The 13594-nt window shown below is 36.9% G+C and overlaps 1 protein-coding gene across 3 annotated transcripts in view; it reads right to left on the minus strand.

Annotated features, from left to right (window-relative positions):
- Positions 1-13594, minus strand: part of PICALM (phosphatidylinositol binding clathrin assembly protein) — a 71447-nt gene that overhangs the window by 36360 nt on the left and 21493 nt on the right. For all 3 annotated transcript variants that reach the window (XM_009881207.1, XM_009881206.1, XM_009881205.1), the window contains exons 2-4: positions 4918-5060; positions 2589-2664; positions 1222-1324 (exon numbers count right to left, since the gene is read on the minus strand). In XM_009881207.1, coding sequence (XP_009879509.1) covers positions 1222-1324; positions 2589-2664; positions 4918-5060 — 322 coding nt within the window. The remainder of the gene's footprint in view (positions 1-1221; positions 1325-2588; positions 2665-4917; positions 5061-13594) is intronic.

Genomic DNA, 13594 nt, shown 5'->3' on the forward strand with positions numbered 1-13594 from the left:
TTCCTGCTGGCTTACAGATGCTGTGGGCTAAATAATTCACGTTGTTTGGCCTAAAACGCCTGATTATAAAGCAACTGTGTAACTCTCTAGCGTTGTAGATATGTGTCTCTGACAACACACATATGCTATACATGGAAAAGACTAAGTGTTTTATGTTGTTGGGACTCCAGCCATCTCTTAAGGCAGAAACAGTGAAAGGAGCCCAAGCACTCCCCTTTTACTTCATCATCACATCTCAAAAACCAAGTGGACTGTACAGTATTAGCAGAGGCATAAAGGATTTGGCCAGTCTTCTCAGGCCAATTTCAGATGGCTTTTTAACACTAATGAAAGATATCATTAGGCAGCCCACTACTGCAGTTAATTTATTTACCAGTTTTAGGTTGAGATTTTTGTGGGTTAGTTAAGAATTAACTTTTAATCATCGAGATAAATTATCTTGTGTTTGCATGATAAAGAGGTAATGGACAAAGATGGAAAGATTTTTAACCGTGACCAGTACATCCCCCCCTGCCTTCCCGATAGAGGAGATCTCCAGATTAATTCCATCGTTGACTATAACGTGCAATTTACCCAAATACTGGTGCTCTGCACTGTATTATTTCACATGTAAACGTGTACCTAGTCTCAAACAACCGATCTCTCTCAAAGGAGCTCACTTTCCAGGGAAAATTCTAATTCCTGTAGACAAACTCAAACAGCATTTACTTCAATGTTCTGTTAAAAGTATAAATTGCACTACCTTTACAAAGGCAATGAACTGCATACAGACATTTTGGGGCAAAACCAGAAAGAAACCAGGGAGGACTGCAACGTGTTTCACAAAACACCCGTCATTTAAACATTCCAGAGCTAGAAACACAAGTAAGTGGTATAGTCCCCTATACTACCTGCAAGACAAAGTAATTTGTGATGTGTTGTGCAAGATTTGTCCAAACTTCTACTTTTTTTTGACATATACTTTGATGCACACTATTTCTCATTTCCTTAAACATTAACAGTTTAATATAAAGAAGCAAAATTACAGCAACTGAAGCAAAACATTTTTGCGATATACATAACCGGGCAGTTCAGCCTTTGTGCGTCATGGGAGGTACTCAGCCGAGAAAAGCACACACTACTGTCTTTACTAAGCTGGAGCCAACATTAATATTATCCACTTGAGATACAGGACATAAGAAAAAAACCTTAAGATAAGCAAAACAAAAATACAGTCCTTACCCTCTTTTTACTTTTGTGAAGTCAAAAGCCACTTGTCTATAGGAAACTGCCTTTTCATTCAGATATCTACTATACCGTCGGATAAACGTTGACATGTCATAGCCTAAAAAACAAGTTTCAGAAGCTTATTACTTATCTAGTCAGTTAAAGAACAAGAGCCTTACTTTAAATAAAGTGCAACATATTAACGCAAGACAGCTTCCTTACATTTTTGCCTGATTTTTTTATAGTTAATCTGTGTTATGAAGAACTATGTATGTCATTGTATTCACCGTATAAATCAAATGGATAATACTGCAAATATCTACAAGACCTAAACTACACGGAAGTTTATATTTCATTTCCTAGCGCAATTACTTCCAAAAGCAAACCAAAGTATTTTTATGCAAGTTCTCTCATACTATGATAGAATTTATGACCAAAAAGATTACACAATGCGATTACGAAGATGTTTGCATCAACTCCACAACACACACTCTCATTTACAAGTCAATAGAAAAAGAAAAAGGCATTGAAGGAAACATTAAGACATGGCAGAATTTTTTTCTATGTTAAGACAGTGGCGATAGGAAATATTTTGATAATTGTCAGTCTAAGGACACAGATCAAGAAAAAGATCTGTTCATAATGTATACCGAGACCATGGAACTTAAGACTGAATAAAACAAGACAATTTGGTAGACCCTTGTTTATCAACGAGGTTTCTGTCCCCAGGCAACCACTCTGTGTGCCTGCTTTAGTACCCTTGTGGCAAAAATTAGAAGCAGCTATATAAAAATTAACACAGAATGTAAGAAATCACTTCAGGAGAGAAAAAAAACAACAGCTACATATATGATCAGAACTGCACTGAACTGCAGCATAACAGTTTGGAAGGGTATTTCAGTTGAAAAGTCTGAACCAGAGAGAAATTTATTTGCCCACAGAATTAGTCTCAAAGATAGATGTAATGGTCTTTGAACAATTTCCCAAAAAGTTAATTTAATTTTTTATTTTTAGACACAGTTCTTGTGTCACTAACATGCTGTATCTGATGTACGTATGATGCATTTTTTGAAATTTAACTTACTAATCAAAATATACCTCTCCAACTGGAGAAATTTTTTTAGAAACAGGAGGAATACTAAGTCAGATCTGCTTAGCTAAGAAAGTTAGAAGCATTTCTAAGTAAGCCTTGCCTAAAAGATGCAACAAATTCCTCCAGCAGACAGCTTCTACCATGCCACAAAAGCATTTTAAACTAAGAAATGCAGTCTGGGGTAAAACAGATAGAAAAATAACTTCTTGAATTACACTGTCCATTAGCGTTACCAAGCTGTATTTAATGTCCCCTAATACACTACTTTTAATGAAAAAAGATGCCTTACCTTGCAATCCACTTTTGTCTAGGAAATTGCTCAAATTAAACAATGTGTTTCTGGACGCCAGATACTGGATAAAACGCTAGATGAAAGGAAAAATTTGAATGCTTTTACTATATTACCAATGAGCTGGAAGTGAGGTAACAGTACTAGAAACTCTTTTTATCCAGCTTATGAATGTCAGCTTCTAATCTTTAAGACTGACTTCAAATCGGGAAACTATTACAAAACCCCAAGATAGATTTTCAAATGAAGCTAGTTATGATTTTAATGTAAAAATCTTTGAACAAATTAGTCATGTAGATATTGCATGAAGGCCTCTGACGGAAAGACTTTCTTTTAAGACAGAATATGGAACTGGAAACTTCTGAAAAAATCCCCCCAAATACATTCTCATTTTACATGCTCACAATTGTTTCACTAACTTCAATTTTATAACAGTTGATTTCATTTTACCAATTAACCAAGGCATCTTCGCTCAGCAAACAATTGCAATGGTACTTTGCTTAAAAATTAAAATAAGGCGATCCAAAGGTTAGTTTGCTTATAATCAAACCTTAAGTAAACATAAGAATCCATATAAAACATTGAGTATCACACTTAGTACATCTCATTAGTTACACCATAATTGCACATTATGTTTCACAAAATGAGTGATGCTATTTTCATCTTGTAAAGACACATTTCAGATCATGGCACCACGTCTTAATTTAGTAGGAAAAGTAATTTTGTCTTATGAACCATTGTATAGAGAGCTGCTACAAAAATAAAACAATCATTCACTTGCAATAACATTTTGACAGAGGAAAAAATAGTTCTGATTAGTGTAACATATACTACTGAATTATTTTCATTAGCATAAATACATATGTTATGTCAAAAAAAGACCGGAGAAGAGTAAAGGCACATGGTATTTAGCTATAAATGAATTAAGCAAAATCTGGAGGACCAAACACTTTTCAGGGTTTTTTCACAAAGGGATTTACAGATTCTCTATAAATTTCTAGACACTTTCAAAACCACTTGATTTCCACATTCATTGTTTAAGTACTATTTCTAGCTGTGAAAAGTTTCATCTTGAGCAGCAATCTTGCCCTCATTACTTCTGTAACACATTTGGCAAGTAAAATTTGTTTGGCAGTTTCATTCTTCAAATGGAAAGTATTTCAGACAGCGGTCCCATGAAATACCTTTCATTACTATGAAGTGTATTGGTATCAGTTTAGAATGTAGATGAATGAGAAAATGCAAGCACAGTGAGTGTATAGATTATTTTGGAAGGTATAATTATCCCAGTGATAATGCTTAAAGTCAACATGAGAAGTTTGCCCTCTTGTGGCTTACTTAGCTTCAAAGAATAGATTTTCACCAAGACCAGAAATACTCTGCAGCTAACCTGCAAGAGAAACCAGTGTATATATATTTAAAAAAAAAACAAACAAACAAAAAACAAAAAACCCAAACCAAACAACAAAACAAAAGCCTTAAGCCCCTCCACAACCCAGGCAGTCAGCCACAGGAAGCAGTTACACAACCTGTAAGAACTCTGAATGCAGCCCAAAATGAAAAATTTTGGTCCTCTCTACAAAGTTCTACTTGTAATTTTCTAAAGCTAGAATTAATTCCTCTTCATTCCAAAATTCATACAGTTTACATCATACTGACCATTTGCAGTAATAAGGAATGTTTACAAACACTTTCTAAGAAAGCCTTAAAAGTATAGTTTGGGGATGTTTAAATGCAGAAAATTCAAGCTGCTGCTATGCTTGGCTTGGTATTTCGAAAAATAAGGTCTCATAGGAATTCAAGTTGTGGAACAAAAAAAGTTTATGCCTTTTTGTATAAATTGAGGTTTGTTTGTTTAATTGTTCTACAGTATTTGGTGTTACTTAGATGCTCACACTCAAAGCCAGCTCACAGGCACATATTTGTCTTCACTGCAAAAGGTTAGGGGATGATGGTGTTCAGTTCAGTATCAAGTTACCTGGGAGAGGCCAGGTGGATTAGCAAGAGCTTGAACCTAAAAATGCTTCCATTTTCAGCCTTCAGAACCCCGTTCAAAATAATTTCTGTTGGTTTTGTTTGTTTGTTTTTTATTATTAGAATAATACCACAGAAAAAGGTACCTCCAGCATTCAGGACACTTACTTTTGACTCTAGAATCACAAACTTTAAAGTAGAAACAAACTAAGTAGACAAACATATAATGAGACCTGTGTTCATGCAGAGTTAAACACAAAAAAGGTAAAAATAAACGTTTTCTTATAAAGATAATTAGTGGAAGCATTTAGTGATATTTATAGGAATGAAGTGCCGTAACTGTTCTCAGACATACCTCATTTCCATACACCATTAGATGATGGGTTGTGATGAGAGATTTGAAGACCACTACCCAGCTACTGTTGGTCGTTCTTTCAAACAAACTGTCTGCCAGTTGTGGGATGTTCACATTCATCTCATTCGTGCACTGGATTAAGTCTGCAATACAGAAGTTTTTGTTGTTATTATGAGTTCCATGAAGGAAGACAAATAACAAAAAAAAATATCAGTACATTAACATTACATAGCAATATTTTCTATGAAAACTGAGGGGCTTTCCAGTAAAATCAGTAACTTCTTGAAAAGCACTGTGGCACTGGTTTAACACAACCCTGTAATACAAATTCCACTCTGCTCACTGCAAAGATTCCAGGTCCTCAATTGCTTTTACAGTTGCCTTAGAAGGTCCTGGAATAGAAGTACCATAATGACTTATACTATCTTTGACTAACAACTCGCAGCTTTCAAACATCCAAAGCATTAAATAGCAAAATAATTCTTACATGCTACCATTTAATCAAGTTTTACTGGAAGATTATGACTAAAATTAACTGCAACCTCAGATTTCTGGCCTCTTAATGGACCAGTAAGCCCTTCTACACATTGGTGCAGTGTAAATAATAGAAGACTCCAATACTGCTTAGTCTTGATACAATGCAATCAACACCTTCAAAAGGGAGAGGAAATGTTAAATGAAAAAATGAGCCTCTAGCTACAATGCCAGAAGCTGACAGATTAATTTAGTTAAAACAAAGTGGGTTGGTAACTGAAAAGATGGTTAGGAGCACAGCAAATCCCGAGGTTGGCTAGCTAAAACAAAGCTAGCCAATTCTTATTCGACCTGGACTTCTAGTAGACAAGACCTAGAGACTCTTCAGATAGTTGTTAAAAAACCTACCCTGTCTATCTTTCTTCTAGATTTGCTACTATCACAGCTGTATAACCACAAAGAACCATACTTACAATACAACCAATATAATAATACATAATAATCCAGTAATTTATTTCCAAGTGCCCATGAAAGAAGCAATGACTTAAAATCATGATGCTATACTGACAAATGCAACAGGAGCAACTACATTAACATCCAGAAGGGATACAACACAGCTTGCTAGCATGTAGTATGAAGCTTAACTTAACACAACTAGCATTGATGACATTTTACTATTATTACCAACCTGAAAATAAAGCAGTAATTTTCACTCAAACTGCTAGCCCTACCAAATCCACAGCTTGATACGAATCACGACTTCAGTAAGCCCTGTGCCTGCCTTCTATGGGCTACGAAGACTAACTGGAAACATCCGTTTAATCTCAGGGCAAACGTTTAACCTTTGAAGACAGTTTTATATCCTGTTATGAATAATCATTCATCACGAAGCACTCCTGAAAGACAGGACCCTCCTTCAGCCAGAGAAGCAGGTAAGCATGGCTAGCACAAACTCAGAACGAGTATGGTCAGAACTGAAAAAGCTGCTATTTACAAGTTTAAGTATTAAAGGAAGCAAGCAGGAAATGATTTCCACATTCAGAATGTAGAGAGATGGAGAGATTAGCCATTCCTTTATCTACAAGTAAAACTCTGATGACTACAGGCATTCATGACCTCATTTGAAGTCACGGTTATCTATTATTGGATGATGATTTGGGGCTGTTAAGACAATGCTAGGATATTACTCAGCAGGAGACATGCTCTGAACTGGATCATTAAAACCAAGCCCTGCAGCTTCTTGATCTTCAGGTCGTCCCACCTAAGTAATAACACAAGCAGTTTTGTGCAAGGCTATCTGGCAGGAACGCACATTAAATACAAAGGTATATACGCATCACAGGATGTCAAGTCGAACATTTTACCATAAGAGGTCCAAGTGGATATTAGAAAGTGAGAACTTCTATTCTTAAATGCACCGTTTACCAACTAGTCAACAGTAACAAAGAGGTGCCACTTGAAAATCCACTAACTAAAAATTACTAAAAAAGTTGTATTAATTCTAGATGATATTTTGTCCTGGAAGAAATGTTTTCTGAAACGCCACTGGACTTTCAAATCATGTTTTGGTGTCTGTTGCAGTGTGTAAAAGAAAACAGGCTCTGTAACCCAGCAGAAAGTCATCCCTCACCAAACTGATGAGTGTTTATGTGAAAAGCATATGAATGAACTTGGGGGGCGGGGGGAGAGAGGGCCGGCACATCAGGAAGGAGAACTAGTAGCCAACTGGGAGAAAACATAGGCAAGAACAGAAGTACACAGGCAAGTCTAGCCTTGAATGGAAGGAAGTAAATTTGCAAATGCAAACAAGGGAAAGACGTACTGCAATATCACAGTTACTACAAACTAAGTTTAGCAAAACAAAGTTTCTTGCTCTACCAAATGCAGGTTGAATAACACAGATGCTTAATAATCTGGTATGTCCTGATACCCCAAAACGCCTACATCATACACATTTAAGAAAAGTTACATCTAAAAGCTTCTTTCAAAGTATTCACATGAGCAATGCTAATTAGGTAAAGAAATATTTGTACAGTTAAATCCAAATTAGATCACCAATTTTTGTTCTAACCGTGGCATAAGCAGCATAGTACAGACATAGCTGAAGAGAGGACAGTACCCTGCACGCCACACCGCTGCGCTGCCTGCGTCTTGCTTATTTATCCCATTCCCACAGACACCCTTCATTAAGGGAGAGGAACAAATATATAATTATTTTCACATCCTACACCTTACACAGCTCGTCTCACACCCACCTATGAAAATACCAGCTACGTATTTTGAAACCTAAGTGCCCAAAGCAACACATCTCAAGACTGCTAGTTACTGGCTACGGTATGAGCAATACGACAGCCAGGTACACAACCAAAGGGCAAGGCACTAAGGGGAATAGCTTAAACCTCACAAAAAGAACAAAAAAAAAAGATACAAACAAACAAAAATATCAAGAAAAAAAAAAAAGGATAACCCTTAGTGAAACTGTGATGACTGTTTCATCTTTAAATTTCTTGTCATACGAGAGAAGGAGGAGGATTGAATACTTACCCCCATCAATACCACAGAAAGGCAAGTCACTCTCTCTATTGATCTTCTGCGCTAATGCCCACACCACCTCCCAGCTGAAAAAGAAACTCTCCTGGGAAGTACAAACCACCTTCCCAACTCTAAAAGCTGCTACAACTTCCATAGCATAAGACACACAGCATAAAGATATTAAAGAATAAACGTTGATCATTGTTTCAAAGAAGACAGCAGATAGCAACAAGAATTTTGAGCTGAGTTTGCAGGTGGCTGGGAGAGTTGTGTGAGGGAAGCTTAGACAGCAATGAATGCACAGTCACAGGCACGGATGTAGCTGGAGACAGCCCAGGGAAAGGCCATCAGGACAGTCAGGGCTTAGAGCACACGATGCACAAGAAGCGGTTGAAGCAGGTGGGTTTATTCCATCTGCAGAACAGAAGGGTAAAGGCGGGGAGGGGGAATCTAAACGCTGTCTTCACAGTCGGATGTTTCTTAGAAGTTCACAGCAAAAGGATGAGAGGCAGCAGACATGTTGCAACACGGGAAATTCTTATCAGATGAAGAAATTAAAAGTCTTCACAGCAAAAGTGGTCAGGGACTAGAGCCCGTAAGCAGCAAGATTTTTTTAAGGTTTGTCATGGTTTAAACAGGAGGTTGACTACAGGACTTTTTTGAGGTCCCTTCCAACATGAAGTAATCTACAATTTCATGTACTGTCTACAGAAAGAAAATGAGAAAACAGAGACAGGCAAAAACAAAGAAGTGACTTATAAAGTAAGTTGAAGTCCAAAACAGTAGTCCATCAGGAGTACTTTTCTAAAGATTTCAAAACCGTAGACCTATTTAAGTGATAATACTTATGCTTTGAAGAACTCCATTCATCTACCTACACTACATCATACAACAAATTTCAGCAGAGATGTCAAAACCAGATTTTCCAAGAAAACAGTTGTTCTTTATTTTTAAATAGAAGTACACAAACCATATTTTTGTTGTAACAGTTAGCATTTTTGCTGCTAAATGACTTTCATATAATTCAGGTCTATTTGGGTTTATGTTTTTTTTTTCTCCAAAGCAGCAAAGATTTCGCAAGGAATTACAACAAAGGTCTGGTCTACAGACATTTGGGTAACATTGAAGATTTGCAATTGCATCTGTATCAAAGACACTGCATTGCCTAATCCTGCTAAAAGAAGTACTCCCTCTGAAGGCTCATAACCAAAAAACAAGAAGCAACCATGTACACAAAGCAGCTACTATGAGGCTAAGATGTTGATTTGAAGCACAGCATCTAACCACACTAGACATGGAGATGTGGATTAGCCAGCCCATAGTAAGTGATCATATGATTCTTGACCCATGGCAAACAGGAGGCAGCCAGGCTAGATAGTAACACAACGGCATCTGCCACAAATTATCCTAGAGAACGCGTGCGCTTTTAACACATGCCGGTGCCCTAACTCCTTGTGCAGAACCTCATTCTGCACTAAGCAGGCTGCTACGACAAAGCTATGAAAAACTAGTTTACTTCCCCACAAAACAAACCATCAGGTAAGCTCAATACTACGACAAAGCTATGAAAAACTATGAAAAACAAAACAAACCATCAGGTAAGCTCAATGCATTGTATTAATATGGGTAAAATTCTGGAAATAAATTAATTTGCAGTAAGATTATACAGATTTGACTTGAAAAAGGGTCCACTAACTCAAACTGTATCACTGGCAGTAACTTCAATAGTAAACCAAACATAAGCCAGAATGATGTTCTTCATGTGCTGATTATTTCCAATGGTTTACCCGTATCTCTCATTTTAAACGTTTCTATCCATAAGTATCAACCTGAAAATATTTACCAGAACCAGATTGTCCAGGCCAGAAAATGTGCCTCACCTCTCTAGTCACTCCAAAATAGGTCAAGCAATTGTGACAGATTCCCATCTTGTTAACTATTGCTTTTTCATCTATTATACCAAAGATGTTATCTAGAGTGAATGCTTAAGTGGTTATATCCTCCAACATGCTGACAGGCAGGGTTTGTTTTGTTGTGTTGTGTTTTGTTTGTTGTTGGGTGGTTTTTTGTTTTTTTTTTTTTTTTTTTTTTTTGGTTTTTTTTTTTTTTTATAATGTGAAAGACAGTATCCATCCAGTAAGCAGGTAATTGAAATATCGATCATTCAACATTAGTGGGCACACACAGTGCCAACTGTTAAACACATTACATACTTCAGTAAAACACCCCACCAAAATCATAAAGGGAGAATAGGGTAGATGACATCCCAGTCAGTTAATTCTTTATTTACATATTCCTTCGGATACAGACAAAATCGACCCCTCATATAATAAGTTATAGCCAAACACCAAAAAGTTTGTAAGCGCTGAACTGCTCTGCCCAGTAAGCGACCTGCCCATCCCCTACATCTCATTGAATCTGAATTCAAGTTTGCTAAAACAACTAAAACCATAATTCTGGTGCAAGATTCAGCAGCTGGGCTCGCCCAGGAAAAACTGCTGCAAAATGAGGTGTTTTTTTTTAAACACTTGCATGGAAATTACTTGGGAATAGAAATTATTCTAGACTGCGTATTGCCTTAAGTTGGGAAGGTACAGCAGAATGAGTGATCTGTAGAACAGCATCTCCAAGTGACAGTTGCAATGAAGGAGCTCATTGCCCCAGTGTTGATGGAAAAAAGTGAAGCAAAAATATGGTAATACATAGTTCTTCCAGACTGGCTAAATTTATTCTAAAACAGGATCAAAAAAATCTTCAGAATAAGAGCACTTTGCTCTTCATTCACACATGTACGTAGATATTGCAGTTTTATGAAGCTGACTGGAAAATGATTAAGAAACAAATACTACAACCCTGGGAAGCCGCTCATACACCATATTTAGATTAACTGCAATGAGAAAGTAAAATAAGCCACAGGTCTTGCCAGAAACTCAGAATGTTTGCATTGTAAGAATTAGCCTGTTTGGGGTGGTTTTTTGGGTTGTTTTTTTTTTTTTTTTTTAAGATATTTAAAAAACAGAGCTCAAAAAGAAGAGCTCCACAAGACAAGCAGATCAGTTTACTACTGCTCCTGTTTAAAGGATCCAGTTTCCACAGTGAAGCTACCCAACGTGTACGCTGCTTTGCTTGAACGGCATGTTTTCTTTCCATCTCTACTAGAGGTGCTACTGTTCCAAAAACTCAGTGTCCCCCCCCAAAACAGCTTCTTACAGGAGTCATGCCTGTGTCTGACACCCACCCACAGTCCAGAAATTGGTGTCACAAATGCAGCATTGCAACTTAGTACAAGATTCAATATGGAAATGGCCACCTGAACAACAAAAGGGGCAAAATTTGCCTTAATGTATACTTTAACTTTAGAACCTAACAAACACTAGAAGTACAAGGCATGATTAAAGAGAGGCATGTATACCTTCACCACATTAAACAAATACTTGATTTCTCCCAAGCCAATATAAAATCAACATACAAAAGGGACCATGGATTAATCAAGTAAACCACACGTTAACAGCCTGAGCTTATATATTCAAAATATGCACATACTTACCTCCAGGTCCAACAGGAGTCTCCAATTTATTCTGTGATCTTCCACAAACACACATTTACACAGCTATGCCCAATAACAAGTCCTTTATATGAATAGTTCTTTGATTATTTTTTTTAAAGATTATTAAAGCGCCACCCTATTAAATTAAGTAAATAGCTAATTTCTTTGTATCATTACCTTTGGGCAGATGTGCACATTACATACCTCTGCTGTACCACGAGGTATTGTCAAAGCTTAAAGGTAATTCTCAATAGACCGCACACTTTTCAGATAGCATACGCTGCTTTATTTCAGAAAAACTCAATGCCCAGAAAAGAGGAATACTATGATAAAAGGGATACATATATAATCACACACAAACTAAAACTTCCAAAAAAATTCTTAATAACCTACTCTTCCAGAATAGTCAGAATCCAAATACTCTAAAACTACAAACTACCAGAAGTTCGGCATGCCAGGAGGAGAAGCGAAGTTACCCAACAAACTCCATGAAGTTGTCAGGAAGCTCTCATTTGCCTTAACACTTCATCTTTTCTCAATGAGATGAAAGCCAAAAATTATTATTAGAATTTAAATACATATTGATGGATCCAAAGGATAAGCCAAGCATGCATCAGGTCAATTTTACCTAATTGGTAAACTTATAACTGAAGCCAAAACACATAGCAAAGCTGTTTTCTATTTCTAGTTAAAAAAGAAACATTTCTTGAATGAGATGAGTAATTATTCTTATGAAATTATGTCCACATACAGGAATTCAATAGAACACAATCCATTTAGCATATGGATTAGCTTTCAAACTGAAGAGGTAACATGCTTGTGACCGACAGTCCACTTGCATGAGGAAACACTTGTGGCTAATCACTAATGGTGGGACATGGGACAGTGCCTATACTTAAGATAATTCTACTCAAGAGTGTCCATTTGCTTATGATCGATTCCCCTTTCACCTAAGGCCATACAAAATGATTTTAGTAAAATGCTTGAGCTAAAGACTTCAAAAGCTATCAATACAGGATTATTTTTTCCCCCTCTAGGAGAGCAGTTTCTCCACAAGGTGCAAGATTCAAAGCTGAAATACTTTTATTTTTATTACACTTTTGAAAAATCACATGAAGTGGGGAAGATTTTGGTATCTCCACTTAACCCAACAGCTGAAACAACAACAACAAAAAGATACAGGTGTCCACTCTCATAAGACTCAAGTTCAATCCCCTTCTCCAGCTGTCTAGATTTCAATTCACAGAATCATACAATAACCCCTAAGGTACACCACTTTCCAACTATGTTAGGGTCTCATTTTCTTACGTTAATACATGTTGCTCTACACAAATATTTGATCACTGGAACACAGCAGTAAATGTGAAGTGTTCCTTCATTTTGTCAGCAATCTTAACTGAACTGCAAATGTTGAATATAAACATCTGTTACACAGTTCCACGGGTAAGGCATTACCGAGGGGTGGATGAGAATGTCAGCAGAGACACGACCGTTTCCCACATAATGCCACACAGCGTAGCAGCAGCTCGCACCATCAACTTTAAGAATTTGGTGAAAAATTTCAAAGATCAGAAGTCAGCAAATTTGCACCAAACAGGTCAATTATCTGAAGTAATGGGGTTATGCCGATAGGAAGTTTGCCACTAGATAAAAAATTCCCTCCTTTGATTTTGTGTTAGGAATAGTTAGAGCAAGCCCTAGTAGTGGTGCAAAGTTTAATTTACTATTTCTAAAGAAATTTTATGGGTTCAGGATTAACTTCCCTTCACACCCCCCCCCCCAAAATGGCCAACATAATCTACATACCCATATCGATTTTAAATAGTCCCATCACAGGTTCTGGCAAAGCACCACACGTGCCTGCTACATCTCTCCTTTCCAGAACGACAGTTATGCAATAGGGAAAAAAGGTGTTATTGACAAAAAAAAAAAATAATCCTAAACAAACAGACACTCTGGTTAAGTTAATGGAACATCTGACAGCAAATCTCGAATCAAGCAGAAACTTAATTTAGGCACACACTGCAGTGGCCGCAAAGTTTTCCATGGTCAGTTTTTATTCTGTCATTTGCTGAACTAAAAATTTCATTTCAGCCTGGGTGGTTTGTGTGAAGTTTAACATGA

The sequence above is a fragment of the Charadrius vociferus genome, unplaced genomic scaffold, assembly GCF_000708025.1.
Source record: "Charadrius vociferus isolate BGI_N301 unplaced genomic scaffold, ASM70802v2 scaffold1, whole genome shotgun sequence".
NCBI lineage: Eukaryota > Metazoa > Chordata > Aves > Charadriiformes > Charadriidae > Charadrius > Charadrius vociferus.